Here is a 13,960-nt window from a genome sequence, read left to right on the forward strand (position 1 = left end):
GAAACTAACCAGGCGCAGAAGTTTCTTTGCTGCAGGAATGCAGGCTTGCTTAGCGGGGGTAAAGCATATAAAACTCCACCTCTCAGGTTCTCGACTGGAGGCTCCCTGTGGGTAAATTTGGGGAAGGGTAAAAGGGAGTAGGAAATTTCAGTGCCTTCCCCATCACCTATTAGGGAGAAGCTAACGAAGTCAAGCTATAAAGGAAGACTATCACGCGAGGAAATTCAATTTAAAATTTTGTAGCCGCGACTGTTTTTAAATTAAAAGGTGGAAGGGGGGAGGGGAAGGGTGAGAGGCGGGAGAAAAGGAGTTGAAAATGGGGGCCCTGGCAGGAAAGAAGGATCAGCAAGGAAGACCAGAAAAAAAGGGGGAAAGAGCATGCCACGCCGCTTGTTGTTTCTCCTGTTCTTCCTCTTTCACTCACTCCATTCGCAAGGAAGGGCGCAAGAAGTTAGAAAAAAATCGCCAAGCAAAGCATTCGAGATGGGCAAGCGGGCTCATTTACAGATCCAAGAGAACCGCTTCCTCGTTCGCGCTGCCGTCGTTTTCCCCGGCTCTGGCGCACGGCCGCAGGGCAGCAGGCGAAGCCCGGGGGAAGCGCTAGCTCGGGCGGATACCCGGGATTCGGTGGAGCTCGGTCAGCGCCCAGCCCTCCTCTCGCCGGCAAAACCTCCCCTCCCTGACGCACGCTCCCTCCCGGAAAAGAAAAAGGAAAGAACGAACCTCTAAACCGGCCTTACCTCCTCCCCCCTCTTCCTAGGGGAGCTAAAGCAGAAAGTACGGTTCCGTGATTCACTGAAAAGAGGGAGGAGGCAGCGGAGAATTCCAACTGCCCAAACTGAGTAAGTTAGCTGACAAAACGCACGCAGCGTGCAAGCGCCTGAGCGGAGGGCACGGACTCCGCGGAGACCGAGCAGTCCCCACTTCGGCCCCTGCGCGCTTCAGCGGCCCGGGGAGAAGGATTCGCGGCTCAGAGTTCCAGCAGGGGAGAGGGTGTTTGGCGGTGAAGGGAGGTCAGGAAATTGGCCTTTTTTTTTTTCCTCACTTGCCTCGTCGTGTGTATCGGGGAGATTCTCGAAAGCCTCGGAAAGAACCGTGAAAACTACAGAGAACTGGGAAAGTGGACCGTGCAGTGAATCCACCCCGGAGAGTCGGTTATCTGCAGAGACGCGGAGACAACACTTCCCAGGGATTTCCAGGTGAGGGGCCGCTGCAAAGCCAGCAGTGCGTGCGCGCCCAGAAGAGCCTCGCTCCGCAACGTGGAGAAGTTCCTTCCCACTGTGATTCTCCATTCTTACTTGATTTGTTCTCTTGAGAACTTTTGGGTGGCGACACTAACTTTTATTCTGGAAGCTGCTCTGGGAAGCGAGGAGGAAGGCAAGGGAAATTTGATGGAGAACAGCGACTCCTCCTTCCCCCACCCCCATCCCCACACCCCGACACCCCATCTCTTAAGCCATCGCTTGTAGAAAAGGAAGATTAAAGTTTGTTGGACGTGGTGATAGCTGAGCGGAGCGTAAGATTTCGCTCTGGATTGGGACTCCAACTCCTGCTGCGTCTACCCCTCCTGCGTGCATGTGTGCGCTGGCGGTGGCGCGGGGTGCGCGGTTCTGTGCGTGGAGCCTTATCTGGAACGCGAGTGAATGGCCCCCAGGGGCTGCACGGGGTGGCCGCCTGCGCCGCCTCAGCAGGCCTGGGTCTGGCCAGGAAAGATGTTAGCCATGGGGGCGCTGGCAGGCTTCTGGATCCTCAGCCTCCTCACCTATGCTTACCTGTCTTGGGGCCAGGGCTTGGTGAAGGAGGAGGCGGGGGCCATGAAAGCACAAGCTGGCGAGAGAAGCGAGCCCAGCACAACCGCCATTTCCCAGCCCCATCTCATTTTCATCCTAGCTGATGATCAGGGATTTAGAGATGTGGGTTACCACGGTTCAGAGATAAAGACTCCCACTCTTGACAAGCTTGCTGCCGAAGGGGTTAAACTGGAGAACTACTATGTCCAGCCCATTTGCACACCATCCAGGAGTCAGTTTATTACTGGAAAGTAAGTGTTACCGCTTCTTATATTTATTCTTTGGAGAAACCTTAAACATTTAATTAAATTTCGGCCTCTAATTTAAGGGCGTAACGGGAACAAGTAAGTGAATGAATGAATGAGTTAAGTAATTATCGGTTCTAGGTGTGTATTAAAATAGATGCTCGGTTAATGATCTTGAATGTCTAGTCACCTTTTTTCCTTACCCTCCTGATGCGCATTGAGAGTATAAATGAGGTTGGGACTTGTAAACACTGAACCAACAGCCAAGAGATTTCCAGAAGCTGTCATCTATTCCAAGTCTATGCCGACTTTTGAGCATGCTCAGATTTTGTTTCAGGTGTCACAATAGAATTCAGTCAGCATCACAGACAAGACAGACCAAAATTCTGCTGGGAATCTTTATTTGTTTTTAAAATCTAGAATTGAATAATCAAAGCCACAGGTCATCATAGAAGAGGGGTCTAGGAAACAGAGAAGGCAATGTAAAATATAAGCAGTGTAAATATGACTCCACTTGCTTCTTCAATAGATGACTTTCTCTTGTGCGATCACTAACACACACTCATTGCAAATGAAGGCCATGTTTAATTACTACGGCAGTTTCCAGATTCAATGATAAATCCTCAACAGCAGTAGAACTTCATCTGAAGATTTTGGCTGCTTCTTACATATCTGGAGCTTTTCTAAATTAACTTTAACAAAAATCAAATTATTTGGATGTTTCAGTGAAGTATTTTTTCTGTTGTTGCTGTTTTGCCAAATAGTTAAATTTTCCGCTTAAGGAGTTCACACATTTTCATATTTTTGCTCTATTCTCTCAGAATCTAGGTTACTGCAACTTATTTGGCAGAGTCAGCCTGTGGAAGGGAGCAAAAGAGAGCCAGAGGTCAAGCTACCACTGGATGTAAAAGAGAGGCCTTCAGTCTATGTGTCTTGTGATTTCAGTTGCAGGGAACCCTTACTTCAGTGAAGTTGTTCTTGGAATTGGATCTTGTGGTAATAGCCAGTATCCATTGGAAAAATAAAGACTATTTCATAGGAATCTCTGTCTTCCAGAGACTTTTGCTAACAGCATGATTTCCACTGCTTAGCAAACTGTCAAAACTTAGCATTACTGATCGGAAAAAAAAAGTATCACTGTGCTTCAGAGTCATTTTAAAGGTTACTTTATGGCATGAGAAAGTCAAGAGTATTTGATATTTATAAAGGAGCAGATTGTTGGCTGAAATATCATAAATCTGGTGGCCTGGAGGTCAAGTTTATTCATGTCTAATCCCAGATACTCTTATATTTAGCTCATGAAATAAATTGGATACATTCTCACTGGACCTCTTCAACTAATTTATAGAATTTAGATTCACCTAGATAGAAAATAGGAGTTGGAAAAAATGTAACCGAATTGACCTTTCATAAGAAAGGCTTTTCAACAAACAAGAAAGTTCCTAAACATTATCTTTCACTGACAAAATATCTTACTGATAAGTATTTTAATCTTTATGTTGACCTATTGAAAAGAAATAGAGACTAGGCTAGAAATAATTCCCAGTTTTTCTCTGTGGTCAAATGTTGACTCTCCTATACTTTCAATGCAATCAAACATCTAATGAGAGGATTTCTTTAAAATTTTCTGCTTAGCACAAAATGTTGTGTAATTGTAGTATAGGCAAAAAGTTCAAATAGCTACTGCAACTTGTTTTTAATTTCTATTTGAAGTATGCAGTTAAAGATGTTTTCACTTGGAGTCCTCCTTTTAGAAAATTGCTGGAAAGAGTTATAACTTTCATTTAAATGAATACAGACGTGATTTTGGAAGCCTAGTACTAGGCTTAATATTAATAATGCAAATCCAGGAGAATATGATCATTTGTCATCTTCTTGAGGACAAATGCAATAAAATCTCTGTGCTTTCTAGATCCTATAAAGAGGCAGCACTGAAAATCTAAATGGACTAAATTATTTTAAGGGAAAAAATGTATTTTGGGAAGCAAGAGAAATTTAAAATATCTGCACAGTTTAAAGTAAGATTGTTTATATCATTGAAGCAGAAGTTACTTTTGATGATATTAACAAGACCACCCTCCCTTAACACTGCTAGAGTCAAAATGTGAAATCTATTTCCTCCTACAACGCAAATCTATAACACATTCCAGATTCCTTTAATACCTTAAATCACATCAATCTGGCAATATCGAGTATCAGTCAGTCTGCCAAGAAGCATTCATTGTGTGCAGGACCCTTTATTGGAGCTGGGAAGAACAGACAAGAAATAAACCCTAATTTTTGGACAGTTCTCAAATTTGCATGTGCAAAAAAATCAGCCAAAAAGTCTAGTCCCAACCAGTGACTCAACTTCAGTAGTTCTGGGGTGGAGCCCAGAAATCAATATTGATTTAACAAGCACTTTAGATTATTCCAATGATCATGCTACTGATAACAAAATGAGGATTATTGTTAATTGCTAGCATTTATTGAGCACTTATATGTTCCAGGATAAAGCATTTTACATCCTTACAATGACTCTGTGAAGTGTTTGCTATTGTTACTCCCATTTTATAGGTGTGACAACAATATTCCAAGGGGGCTAGGGTTGCAGGCGTTCTGTATTCTGAACTTTGAGAAACAGCATTCTAGGTTTCATTCTGCCTGAGAGATTGAAACATTGGGGGTGGAGGGGTGGGGAAGCAGCAGCCAGCACTTGATCTGTTGCAAGGTAACTTTCTCACCTCGGTTCTTTTTTCAGTTTTTGCAAATACAGAAATGGAGAAATGAGACCTCTCTTCTTAAAAGAAAATGTAATTATGGCTTCAGAAAGAGAATGATAACTTTTGCAAATTTACACATACGTATTTGTTCTGGTTTGCTAGCTGCCGGAATGCAGTATACCAGAAACGGAATGACTTTTTAAAAGAGGAATTTAATAAGTTGCAAGTTGGGCAGGCCACGGTGGCTCAGCAGGTAAGAATGCTTGCCTGCCATGCCTGAGGATCCGGGTTCAGTTCCCGGTGCCTGCCCATGTGAAAAAATAAATAAATAAATAAGTTGCAAGTTTACAGTTCTAAGGCTGAGAAAATGTCCCAATTAAAACAAGTCTATTGAAATGTCCAATCTGAGGCATCTAGGGATCTAGGGAAAGATACCTTGGTTCAAAGAGATCGATGAAGTTCAGGGTCTCTCTCTCAAGTGAGAAGGCACATAGCGAACATAGGGTTTCTCTCAGTTGGAAAGGCACATGGCAAACATGGCGTCATCTGCTACCTTTCTCTCTTGGCTTCCTGTTTCATGAAGCTCACCGGAAGGCGTTTTCCTTCTTCATCTCCAAAGGTCGCTGGCTGGTGGACTCTGCTTCTCATGGCTATGTCGTTCTGCTCTGCTCTCTCTTAATCTCCTCATTCTACAAAATGTTTCCTCTTTTATAGGACTCCAAAAACTTATCAAGATCCACCCAAATGGGTGGAGACATGTTGTCACCTAATCCAGTTTAACCACTCTTGATTAAATCACATCTCCTGGGAGATGATCTAATTACAAGTTTCAAACATGCAGCATTGAATAGGAATTAGAAGAAATGGCTGCCTTTACAAAATGGGGTTGGGATTAAAACATGGCTTTTCTAGGATGCATACATCATTTCAGATCAGCACAGTTTTATATGGTAGACTTTAGAGTAGGAAAGGTTGGCAATCTACTGAATTCATAGCTTTGGAGTAGTTTTTTTGGTTTTACTAATTTGTTGTTCATTTATTCCATTGGAAATACCATGATAATTGTCTTTAACAAATGCAAACATAATCCAAATAAAACACACTGCAATAAGATATTTGATAAATTTATTTCATTTTAAGCCTTTTTTTCCCATATAAGACCATGGCTCTAATGGTCCTCTCCAGGTGATACTATTGAGAAAGCATGTATGATGGCAGTTTAATCTTGAAAATCAAGATGCTAAAAGGGCTTTATCAAAGAATAAATTGTTTTAGCCAGCATTTATTCAGCACTAAACAGGTGCTGAGCTCCCATTTAAATGGCGGACACTCTTGAGACACTAAATAGTGGTGAACCAGACAGAATCCCTTCCCTGAAGGATCTTATTGGGGCAAACAGACAAGAAATATGCACCAAGTAACAGGTATGATTTCAGGCAGTAATGATATTATGAAGAAAACAAAGTAGGGCAAGTAGAAAGAGTATGATGAGTGTAGTGGTGAATTTTTTATAAAATAGTCTGAGGAGACCAAAAAATGAGGGATAAATTATGTGAAGAGCTGGGGAACAGCATTCCAGGTAGAGAGAAAAGCAAGGGCAGGGATCCTGATGCAGGAGTGAGTTTGGCATGATTAAGAATATGAGCTTAGCTGCAAAGCCAGTGTCTTTGTTGGACTCAACAAGGACAGTGCTGGGAAATGAAGTTATATGGGCAGGCAGTGAATGAAAGCATAGGCTACGGTAAGATCTTTGGATCTTATTTTAAATGTTAAAGAGAGCCACTGTGAAGTTCACAGCAGAGTAGGGGCAAACCTCATTTACATGTTTTAAAAAATAATTCTACTGCCTGTGGAGAAAATAGACTATAGGGGAGCCAGAGCAAAGCAGCGAACCAGAGTTCTGATGAGATACAAGGGAAGTTTGGAATAAAGTGGGAACAGTGCGTGTGGGGAGAGTGATAGCATACCTCGAGAAATGTGCACAAACCATAGGTGAAGACTCATAGAATTTTTTAAAAGCAACATCCAGATCAAGAAATGCCATCATCAGAGCATCAAAAGCCAACTCGGACCTCTTCCACTCAGTTCCCCACCACTGCCCCTGAACAAGGATCATTACTCTCCTGACTCCTTACACTTTAGAGAAAATTTACCTGTTTTTGAACTTTATATAAATGGTATTATAGAACATATATTTTTTTCATGTCTGGCTTTATATTTGTAAAATATATCCATATTGTTGCCTATACATAAAATCTGTTCATTCTTATTAATGAATTGTTTTCCCCTCTATAATTATACCACAATGTATTTATCCTTTCTATTGTTTTGAAAGACATTTCAATTGTTTACAGCATTGGGCTATTATAAATAGCACTGCCAAAAGCATCCTTATATATGTTTTCTGGTGAATATATGTATACATTTCTTATGAATCTCTATTCAGGTGTGAAGTTGCTGCATTACAGAGATGTGTATGTTCAGTTTTTGTAGATACTGTACAAAGTTTCTCAAGCGGTTCTACCAGTTTACACTCTCAACAACAATATGTGGAGAGTTCCATTCGCTTCACATCTTTGCCAACATTTGATATTGTCTTTTTCATTTTATTCTATTTGGTGGTTACACAGTGGTATAGCATTGTGGTTTAAATTTACTTTCCCTGATAACTTACGAAGTTAAGCAACTTTTCATATGTTTATTGACCATTTGGATAACCCCTTTTAAGAAGTGTCTTTTCATGCGTTTTGTCCTTTTTCCCATTAGATGATTGCTTTTTTCCTCTTGATTTGTGGAAGTTCTTTATAAATTCTAGATATGCATCCCTTGTCAGATATATGTATTGCACTTGTCTTCTCCCACTCTGTGGCTTGCCTTTTTGCTCTTAATATTGTCTTTGGATGAACAAAAGGTTTTAACTTTATTGTATTCAAATTTATATTCTTTTTCTTTTTTATGTCCAGTATAAGATATCTTTGCACTCCCTGGGATTATGTCAAGGTCTTTTTTCCCTAAAAATGTTGTTGCTTTATTTTTATATTTAGATCTATAATTCATATGGAATTGATTTTAGTATGGTGTAAAGTGCGGTTCAATATTAATTTTTTCCATGCATATATCCATTTGACCCACCCCATTTCTTAAAAATACCGTTCTTTTTCCACTGCAATGTAGGCTTACTTCTTTGTAAATCAGATGACTATACATGTTTGGTTCTTTCTTTACCCCATCCTGTTCCATTGTTCTCTTGGTCTATCCTTATGCCGATATCATATCCTTTTAATTACTATGACTTTATACTAAATATTGGTATCCGTAGTGTAAATCTTCTGCTTTATTCTTCTTCACAATTGCCTGAGCTGTTCCTTATCAGTTAGTTCATTTTGATAGAAAAAAAGGAAGCATATGGATGGACAGATGAAATTAGGTTGGAAGATTTGGTTTGGGGTATATGAGGTAGTTCTCTTCTGAATTATTCTACTTTCTAAGTGAAACAATAAATAGGGTCATTAGCTGAGACTGAAGATCTGCAGTTTGTGAAGAGGGAAATAGACATGAAATTATTCTTATAGGGAATTGAGAAAGTGAATTAAGTAGGGGAATGCAGTAAAAATACTGGACAGCTGTGAAAGCCCACATAAGATTTGTGGTCACAGATTTAAACAGAGACCAGTCATTGAGTTGTTTGTTTTTCTCCTGCCTGTTCAGGTGTCTGTGTATGGAAAAAGCACAGTTGAAGAGGTGGATTTAACCAGATTTAGGGTTTTGCCCAATGAAAAGAGTGATGGATCATAAACTCTAAAGTCAGCAAGGAAAAAGTGGAGAGCGTAGTCAGCAAGAAATAGTGAAGAGCATTTTATGTCCTATAAAGAAGTCTCACAGTCAGTGGATTGACTATATGGATAAAGTCGAATTGAGAGCATTGCAGTAAACCTGGAAAACTGCAGAGATAGATCATGGAAGTCAGGAAAGTGTATGCTTGGGATAAAGAGTTTGTAAGTATTGCAGTTTTTGGTAATGATGGGAGAGTGAGTGCTAAGGTGTAATGGAGAAAGATATCTTTGGAAGTGAGGAGGGTGAGTATTAAAAGGGTGGTCTGTTGGATGGATCATTTTATGAATATTGAGGTCATTAAGAATGATGAAAGAAGTAGGCATAATATGGATGGCAGGTTAGGTGCTAGAATCATCTGTGAATGAGGGCGAGCAAAGGGTCTAGAATTGCATCAAGACTAGTGTTCTACTTTGCAGGCTGTCAGAATGCAATATGCCAGAAACAGAACGGCTTTTAAAAAGGAAAATTTATTAAGTTGCAAGTTTAATTTCTAAGGCCATGAAAATGCCCAAATTAAGGCAAGGCTATGAAAATGCCCAAATTAAGGCACCCACAAGAGATTACCTTCACTTCAAAAAGGCCAGTGATTTCGTAGGGGTTTCTCTCTCAACTGGAAAAGCATATGGAAAACATGGCGACTTTCTCTCCTCATTTATTGTTTCATGAAGCTCCCACCAGGGGCATTTGCCTTCTTCCTCTTCAAAGGTCTCTGGCTGCATGGGCTTTAAAGATTTTTCCAAAATGGTTCCCTCTTAAAGGGCTCCAGTAAGCAACCCCACCTTGAATGGGTGGAGATGCATCTCCATGAAACCATCTAATCAAAAGTTATCACCCACAATTGGGTGACTCACATCTCCATGGAAACAATCAGGAAGCTCCCAACCAGCAATATTGAATGAGGATTAAAGAACTCGGCTTTTCTGGGGTACACAACAGATTCAAACCGGCACAGCAAGTAACAGGGTAAGGTAGTTAGTCTATGTTGTAGTTAGATTCAGATGTCAACTTGGCCGGGTGAAGGTGCCTAGTTCTATTGCTATGGACATGAGCCAGTGGCATGTGAACCTCATCTGTTGCCGATTATATCTGCAGTCAGCGAGGAGGCGTGCCTGCTGCAATGAATGATGTTTGATTTAATTGGCTGGTGCTTAAATGAGAGAGCTCAACGTAGCACAGCTCAAGCAGCTCAGCATACCTCATCTCAGCACTCGCAGCTCAGCCCAGGCCTTTGGAGATGCTGAAAGAAATCACCCTGGGGAAAGTTGTTGGAACCCAGAGGCCTGGAGAGAAGGCCAGCAGAGATCACCCTGTGCCTTCCTATGTAAGAAAGAACCTTTTATTGAAAGCCAGTCCGTCTCTGATGTGTTGCATTCTGGTAGCTAGCAAACTAGAACAGTCTACAATGTGTTGCCTTGCTTTTCAAAGGAATTGAGGTTTTAAAGGGAGATGGGGTCAAAATTATCTACAAGTGCCAGTGAGAAACTAGAATGACACCCATCCCTGCCACAGGCTCTGTCATAATTTGGAGTGTGGATAAAAGCCCCAAGTTTGGAAGGTGGCAGGGATAGTCAGCTATCAGCTAGAGTAAGAAGGTGGAGGGAATGTCTAGAGAAGAGATTGGGGTTATTGGCATTTGGCTGATACAGAGGGTTCATTGAAATGTCTTAGGGACTGATAAGATGCTCAATCACGGTAGAGGATGTGCAGATACATGGAGATTAGAATCTGAATGAAAATGGTATCTTGGGAAGATTGGAGTTACGTTGAAGTCCTAAATGGGATGAAAAGACTTGGTGGGATTTTCTAGATGATCTCTTAGGAAATAGTAGGTGTTTTTTAGGTTTTAATTATTTGGTTTCAAGTTTAATTTTAGGGGATTGACTGAGCTGGGCCTCCCACCTGTCTATCCCCAACTACTGCAGCCATGCTGTATGCATGAAGGTGCACAATCTGGGGCTCTGGGGGTCAGATTTGGCCCAGGAAGGCAGCATCGTCATGGGCCTTCTCTGACGACTGCCGTAGCCTATAGCAGCGGGGCAGCGAGGTCTCGGGAGTTTACAAAATATCACTTTTTGGTATTTCATTGGCAATTGTGCTAATGTTGGAACCCCTGAAAAAGTAACTTTCAGCCACATTTTCACAGGAGAAAAAGTCAGGGAAGATAAGGAGACTAAGGTTTAGCTTTTCCGTTTGATAGTCATGTACACACACACCTACTCTCAATTTTTGTTGTAAACTTCAAGGATAGTGGTTGTCATGGTCAGGTTCATGTGTCAACTTGGCCAAGTGGTGGTACCTGTTTGTCTGGTTGGGCAAGTGCTGGCCTGTCTGTTGCGATGAGGACATTTCATAGAATTAGATCATGAATACGTCAGCTGTATCCACAGCTGATTCCATTTGTAATCAGCCAAAGGGGAGTGTCTTCTGCAATGAGTGATGCCTAATCTAATCACCGGAAGCCTTTTAAGGGGGATTCAGAAGAGACAGGCTCTCTTCCTGCTTCGACTGGCAAGCCTCTCCTGTGGAGTTTGTCCTGACCCTCCATCAGAGTCGTCGGCTTCACAGCCTGCCCTGCGGATTTTGAGCTTTGCATTCCCGCGGTCAAATGAGGCACTTTTATAAATTTTGTATTTGCGAGTGTTCTCTGTTGATTCTGTTTCTCTAGAGAACCCTAACTAATAGAGTGGTCTTCCTCTTCCATTTGCTTCTTTAGTCCAAGACCTAGTTTTAAGTAGTGTTGACAATCAGAAGGTACACAATAAATATCAGTTTCTAAGAGTTCACTTGTTATGTTCATAAATATGTAATTGCACCAATGTTTAGAAAATTTTTTAATGTTTATGGTTAGATATTAGAAGAAACAGGAAGTTCTTCAAAGCCTTACATTGTATTTGGAGAGTGAATATAACAACAGATAGAGAGGGTGTCTTTAAAACCTCTCACATTCAGTTCAAAAAGAATGTATCAATACTTAATAACATCCTTCCAAATAGTGACTTGTTCCTATTTGACCATGTGAGTTTTTCTGATAATAGACTGATGGTCAAGTAAATTGTTGGCTCACGCTTATGATCAAGGTCCCTGATTTAAATGGCTTTTGTAAAAGACAGTCTGAAGTGAATCTCTACTCTGGTAATTCTGTTGTATTTCCTGAAAAGCTGTTCTGAAGTGTTGAAACGTTATATAGGTGCAGAGGGCTGAGAACATCTTGTTTTATCCAAATGACCTCTCTCAAAAATCAGAAATGGGAGGACCAAAAGATTTGGAGACTCTGGTTAATATGAATGCTCAGTATGAAAGTTTCTTCTATTTTGAATTCTGGTATCATTTCGTTTTTTTTCCTGTAACAGTATTCAAGAAGTAATTTTGATTTAATCTTTTCTTTAATTATTTTACTTGGATATAATTAGAGTTTATTATTTTATTTCAGCTATTAAGTATTCCCAGCTATTGTATTATTCCAGCTATTAAATATTCCCAGTATATTCTTCTAATGCACCCAATACATTCACTTTACTAAAACATGACTCATTACATCACCACCCTGGGCAGACATCCTCACTCCCTGCTCACCCCACCCCCACCCCCCACTGTCACCAACCAAAGAAGGGGGAAAACCATTAATTTTTATGGTAGGCCTTCCTTATGGGAGGCACTTTTCAGACATCCTGTCACTTAATCTTCACATCCACCCTAAAGGTAAAATATTCGTATTATTTTGAAAAATAGTTATCAGATATGTAATAAATGGGTGATATATGAAAATTTGAGAGAAATGATGTAAGTTATTCATGGCCACATAGCTTCTATATTTGAACCTACAGTTGTGTGATTCCAAGGAAACCCACTCCATTCTGCCTCCTAGGGAAATTGTAAACACCTCAGTCCAGTCTTCAAACGAATTTTTCAGCCTTCTTTTCCTCTCCTACCTTTAAACTCTGTATTCTGGAGAATTAGATGAGTCACTGCTTCTAGAGCACATCTCTTATTTGACTTCCTTTCTTGTTTTGCTCATACTCTTTCCACTCTTTGGAATTCGCACCTCATCTCTCTTTGTCCAAATGCCAAACCCTCACTATGACTCAGCTAAAATATTGCTTTCCCTTTACAGCTTTCCATGATTCCTTAGCCAGAAATAATTTATCCCAATGATGACCCTTCATAATTCTTTCTAAAACTGTCTCATTATGTATGATTTTCCACCTCATTCACTGCTATTACTGTACCTCTTACCTCCCCTGCTGGTATCCTGAGGAGTTTGAGTCTGATTTATAATCTCCATAAATCTCACAGCACCCAGTCTGGTGCTTTATACTAATAGGTACTAAGTAAATGTGTGAGGGATGAATGAATGGATGAACAAACGATTATTTATTTCCTTCTGGCAGGCAATGTGATAGAATAGAAGGAGCATAGAATTTACTTGAGGAAATCTGAATTACAGCACTGATTCAGCAAACAAATTACCAACCATGACCTTGAATAAATCATTTGATCTTTCTGAGACTCTGTGTCTTCATGTGCAGCATAGGAATAGTGACAACATTTACTTACCAACTTTAAAAGTTTTTCATTTGATCAGTTGAGACAACACAATGCAAGTACTTTGAAAACAAAGTGTTATCTAGTTATTAAGTAAAAAAATCATATAAATTTAGAGCTACATTCCCATGATTTTAAATCATGTAAGAACTTTTCAAGAACTGACTATTCGTTCTTTTTAAAAGCATTCTGTGAATATTGTCATATCTCTTTTCTCATCAATCTAGCAGTACAAAAAGTTAAAATTAAACCTCGTATGTTTTAATTTTAATATGTTTGATCCGTATTGATTTTACACATTATTAATTCTGGTATGTCCGGGAGGTGATTATGGGTATATAATTTTTTAAAGTTTCTGCACTTGTAAGTTGTTTTTTATTGTTGTTTCTGATAGAAACTTGCTAAGCCCGTGACAAATGAAAGTAGATGTGTATTCAAATAACTATGTTAAGAATACAACACGAAATGAGAAGATTGAAACTAGGGTAAAGGCCAGTGATCAATTAATTTGCATTCATTTATCAAGTACACTTTTAGAACATTTTATTGAATGTCATTAGTATACTTTATTCAACTTTGAATGCCAGTTCACCCCAGAGACTGCCACTCAGTAGGTATACAGTCAATTTGAATTGAGATATTGTTTTAGACTTTATAGGGATTGGAACTATGTATGCTCTGTGATCACTATTTCAGCAACCCCTAAATGACTGTGTTGTCTGCTGCGCTTGAACCTCCACCCCACAATAGGACCTGAGTGAAATTTCTCAAAACAAAGTACAAATATGGCATTTCATGCTTAAAATCTTTTAGAAGTTCCCCATTACCTGTGGGCCAAAGACCAATT

General features: G+C 40.2%; 1 protein-coding gene across 1 annotated transcript in view; it reads left to right on the plus strand.

Annotated features, from left to right (window-relative positions):
• The first annotated feature begins 704 nt into the window (after positions 1-704).
• The window catches only part of ARSJ (arylsulfatase family member J), a 97,116-nt gene continuing 83,860 nt past the window's right edge, over positions 705-13,960 (plus strand). Inside the window, exon 1 of the mRNA XM_077142455.1 lies at positions 705-2,041. Coding sequence (XP_076998570.1) covers positions 1,644-2,041 — 398 coding nt within the window. The 5' untranslated portion in view covers positions 705-1,643. The remainder of the gene's footprint in view (positions 2,042-13,960) is intronic.

This window comes from Tamandua tetradactyla, chromosome 24, assembly GCF_023851605.1.
Source record: "Tamandua tetradactyla isolate mTamTet1 chromosome 24, mTamTet1.pri, whole genome shotgun sequence".
NCBI lineage: Eukaryota > Metazoa > Chordata > Mammalia > Pilosa > Myrmecophagidae > Tamandua > Tamandua tetradactyla.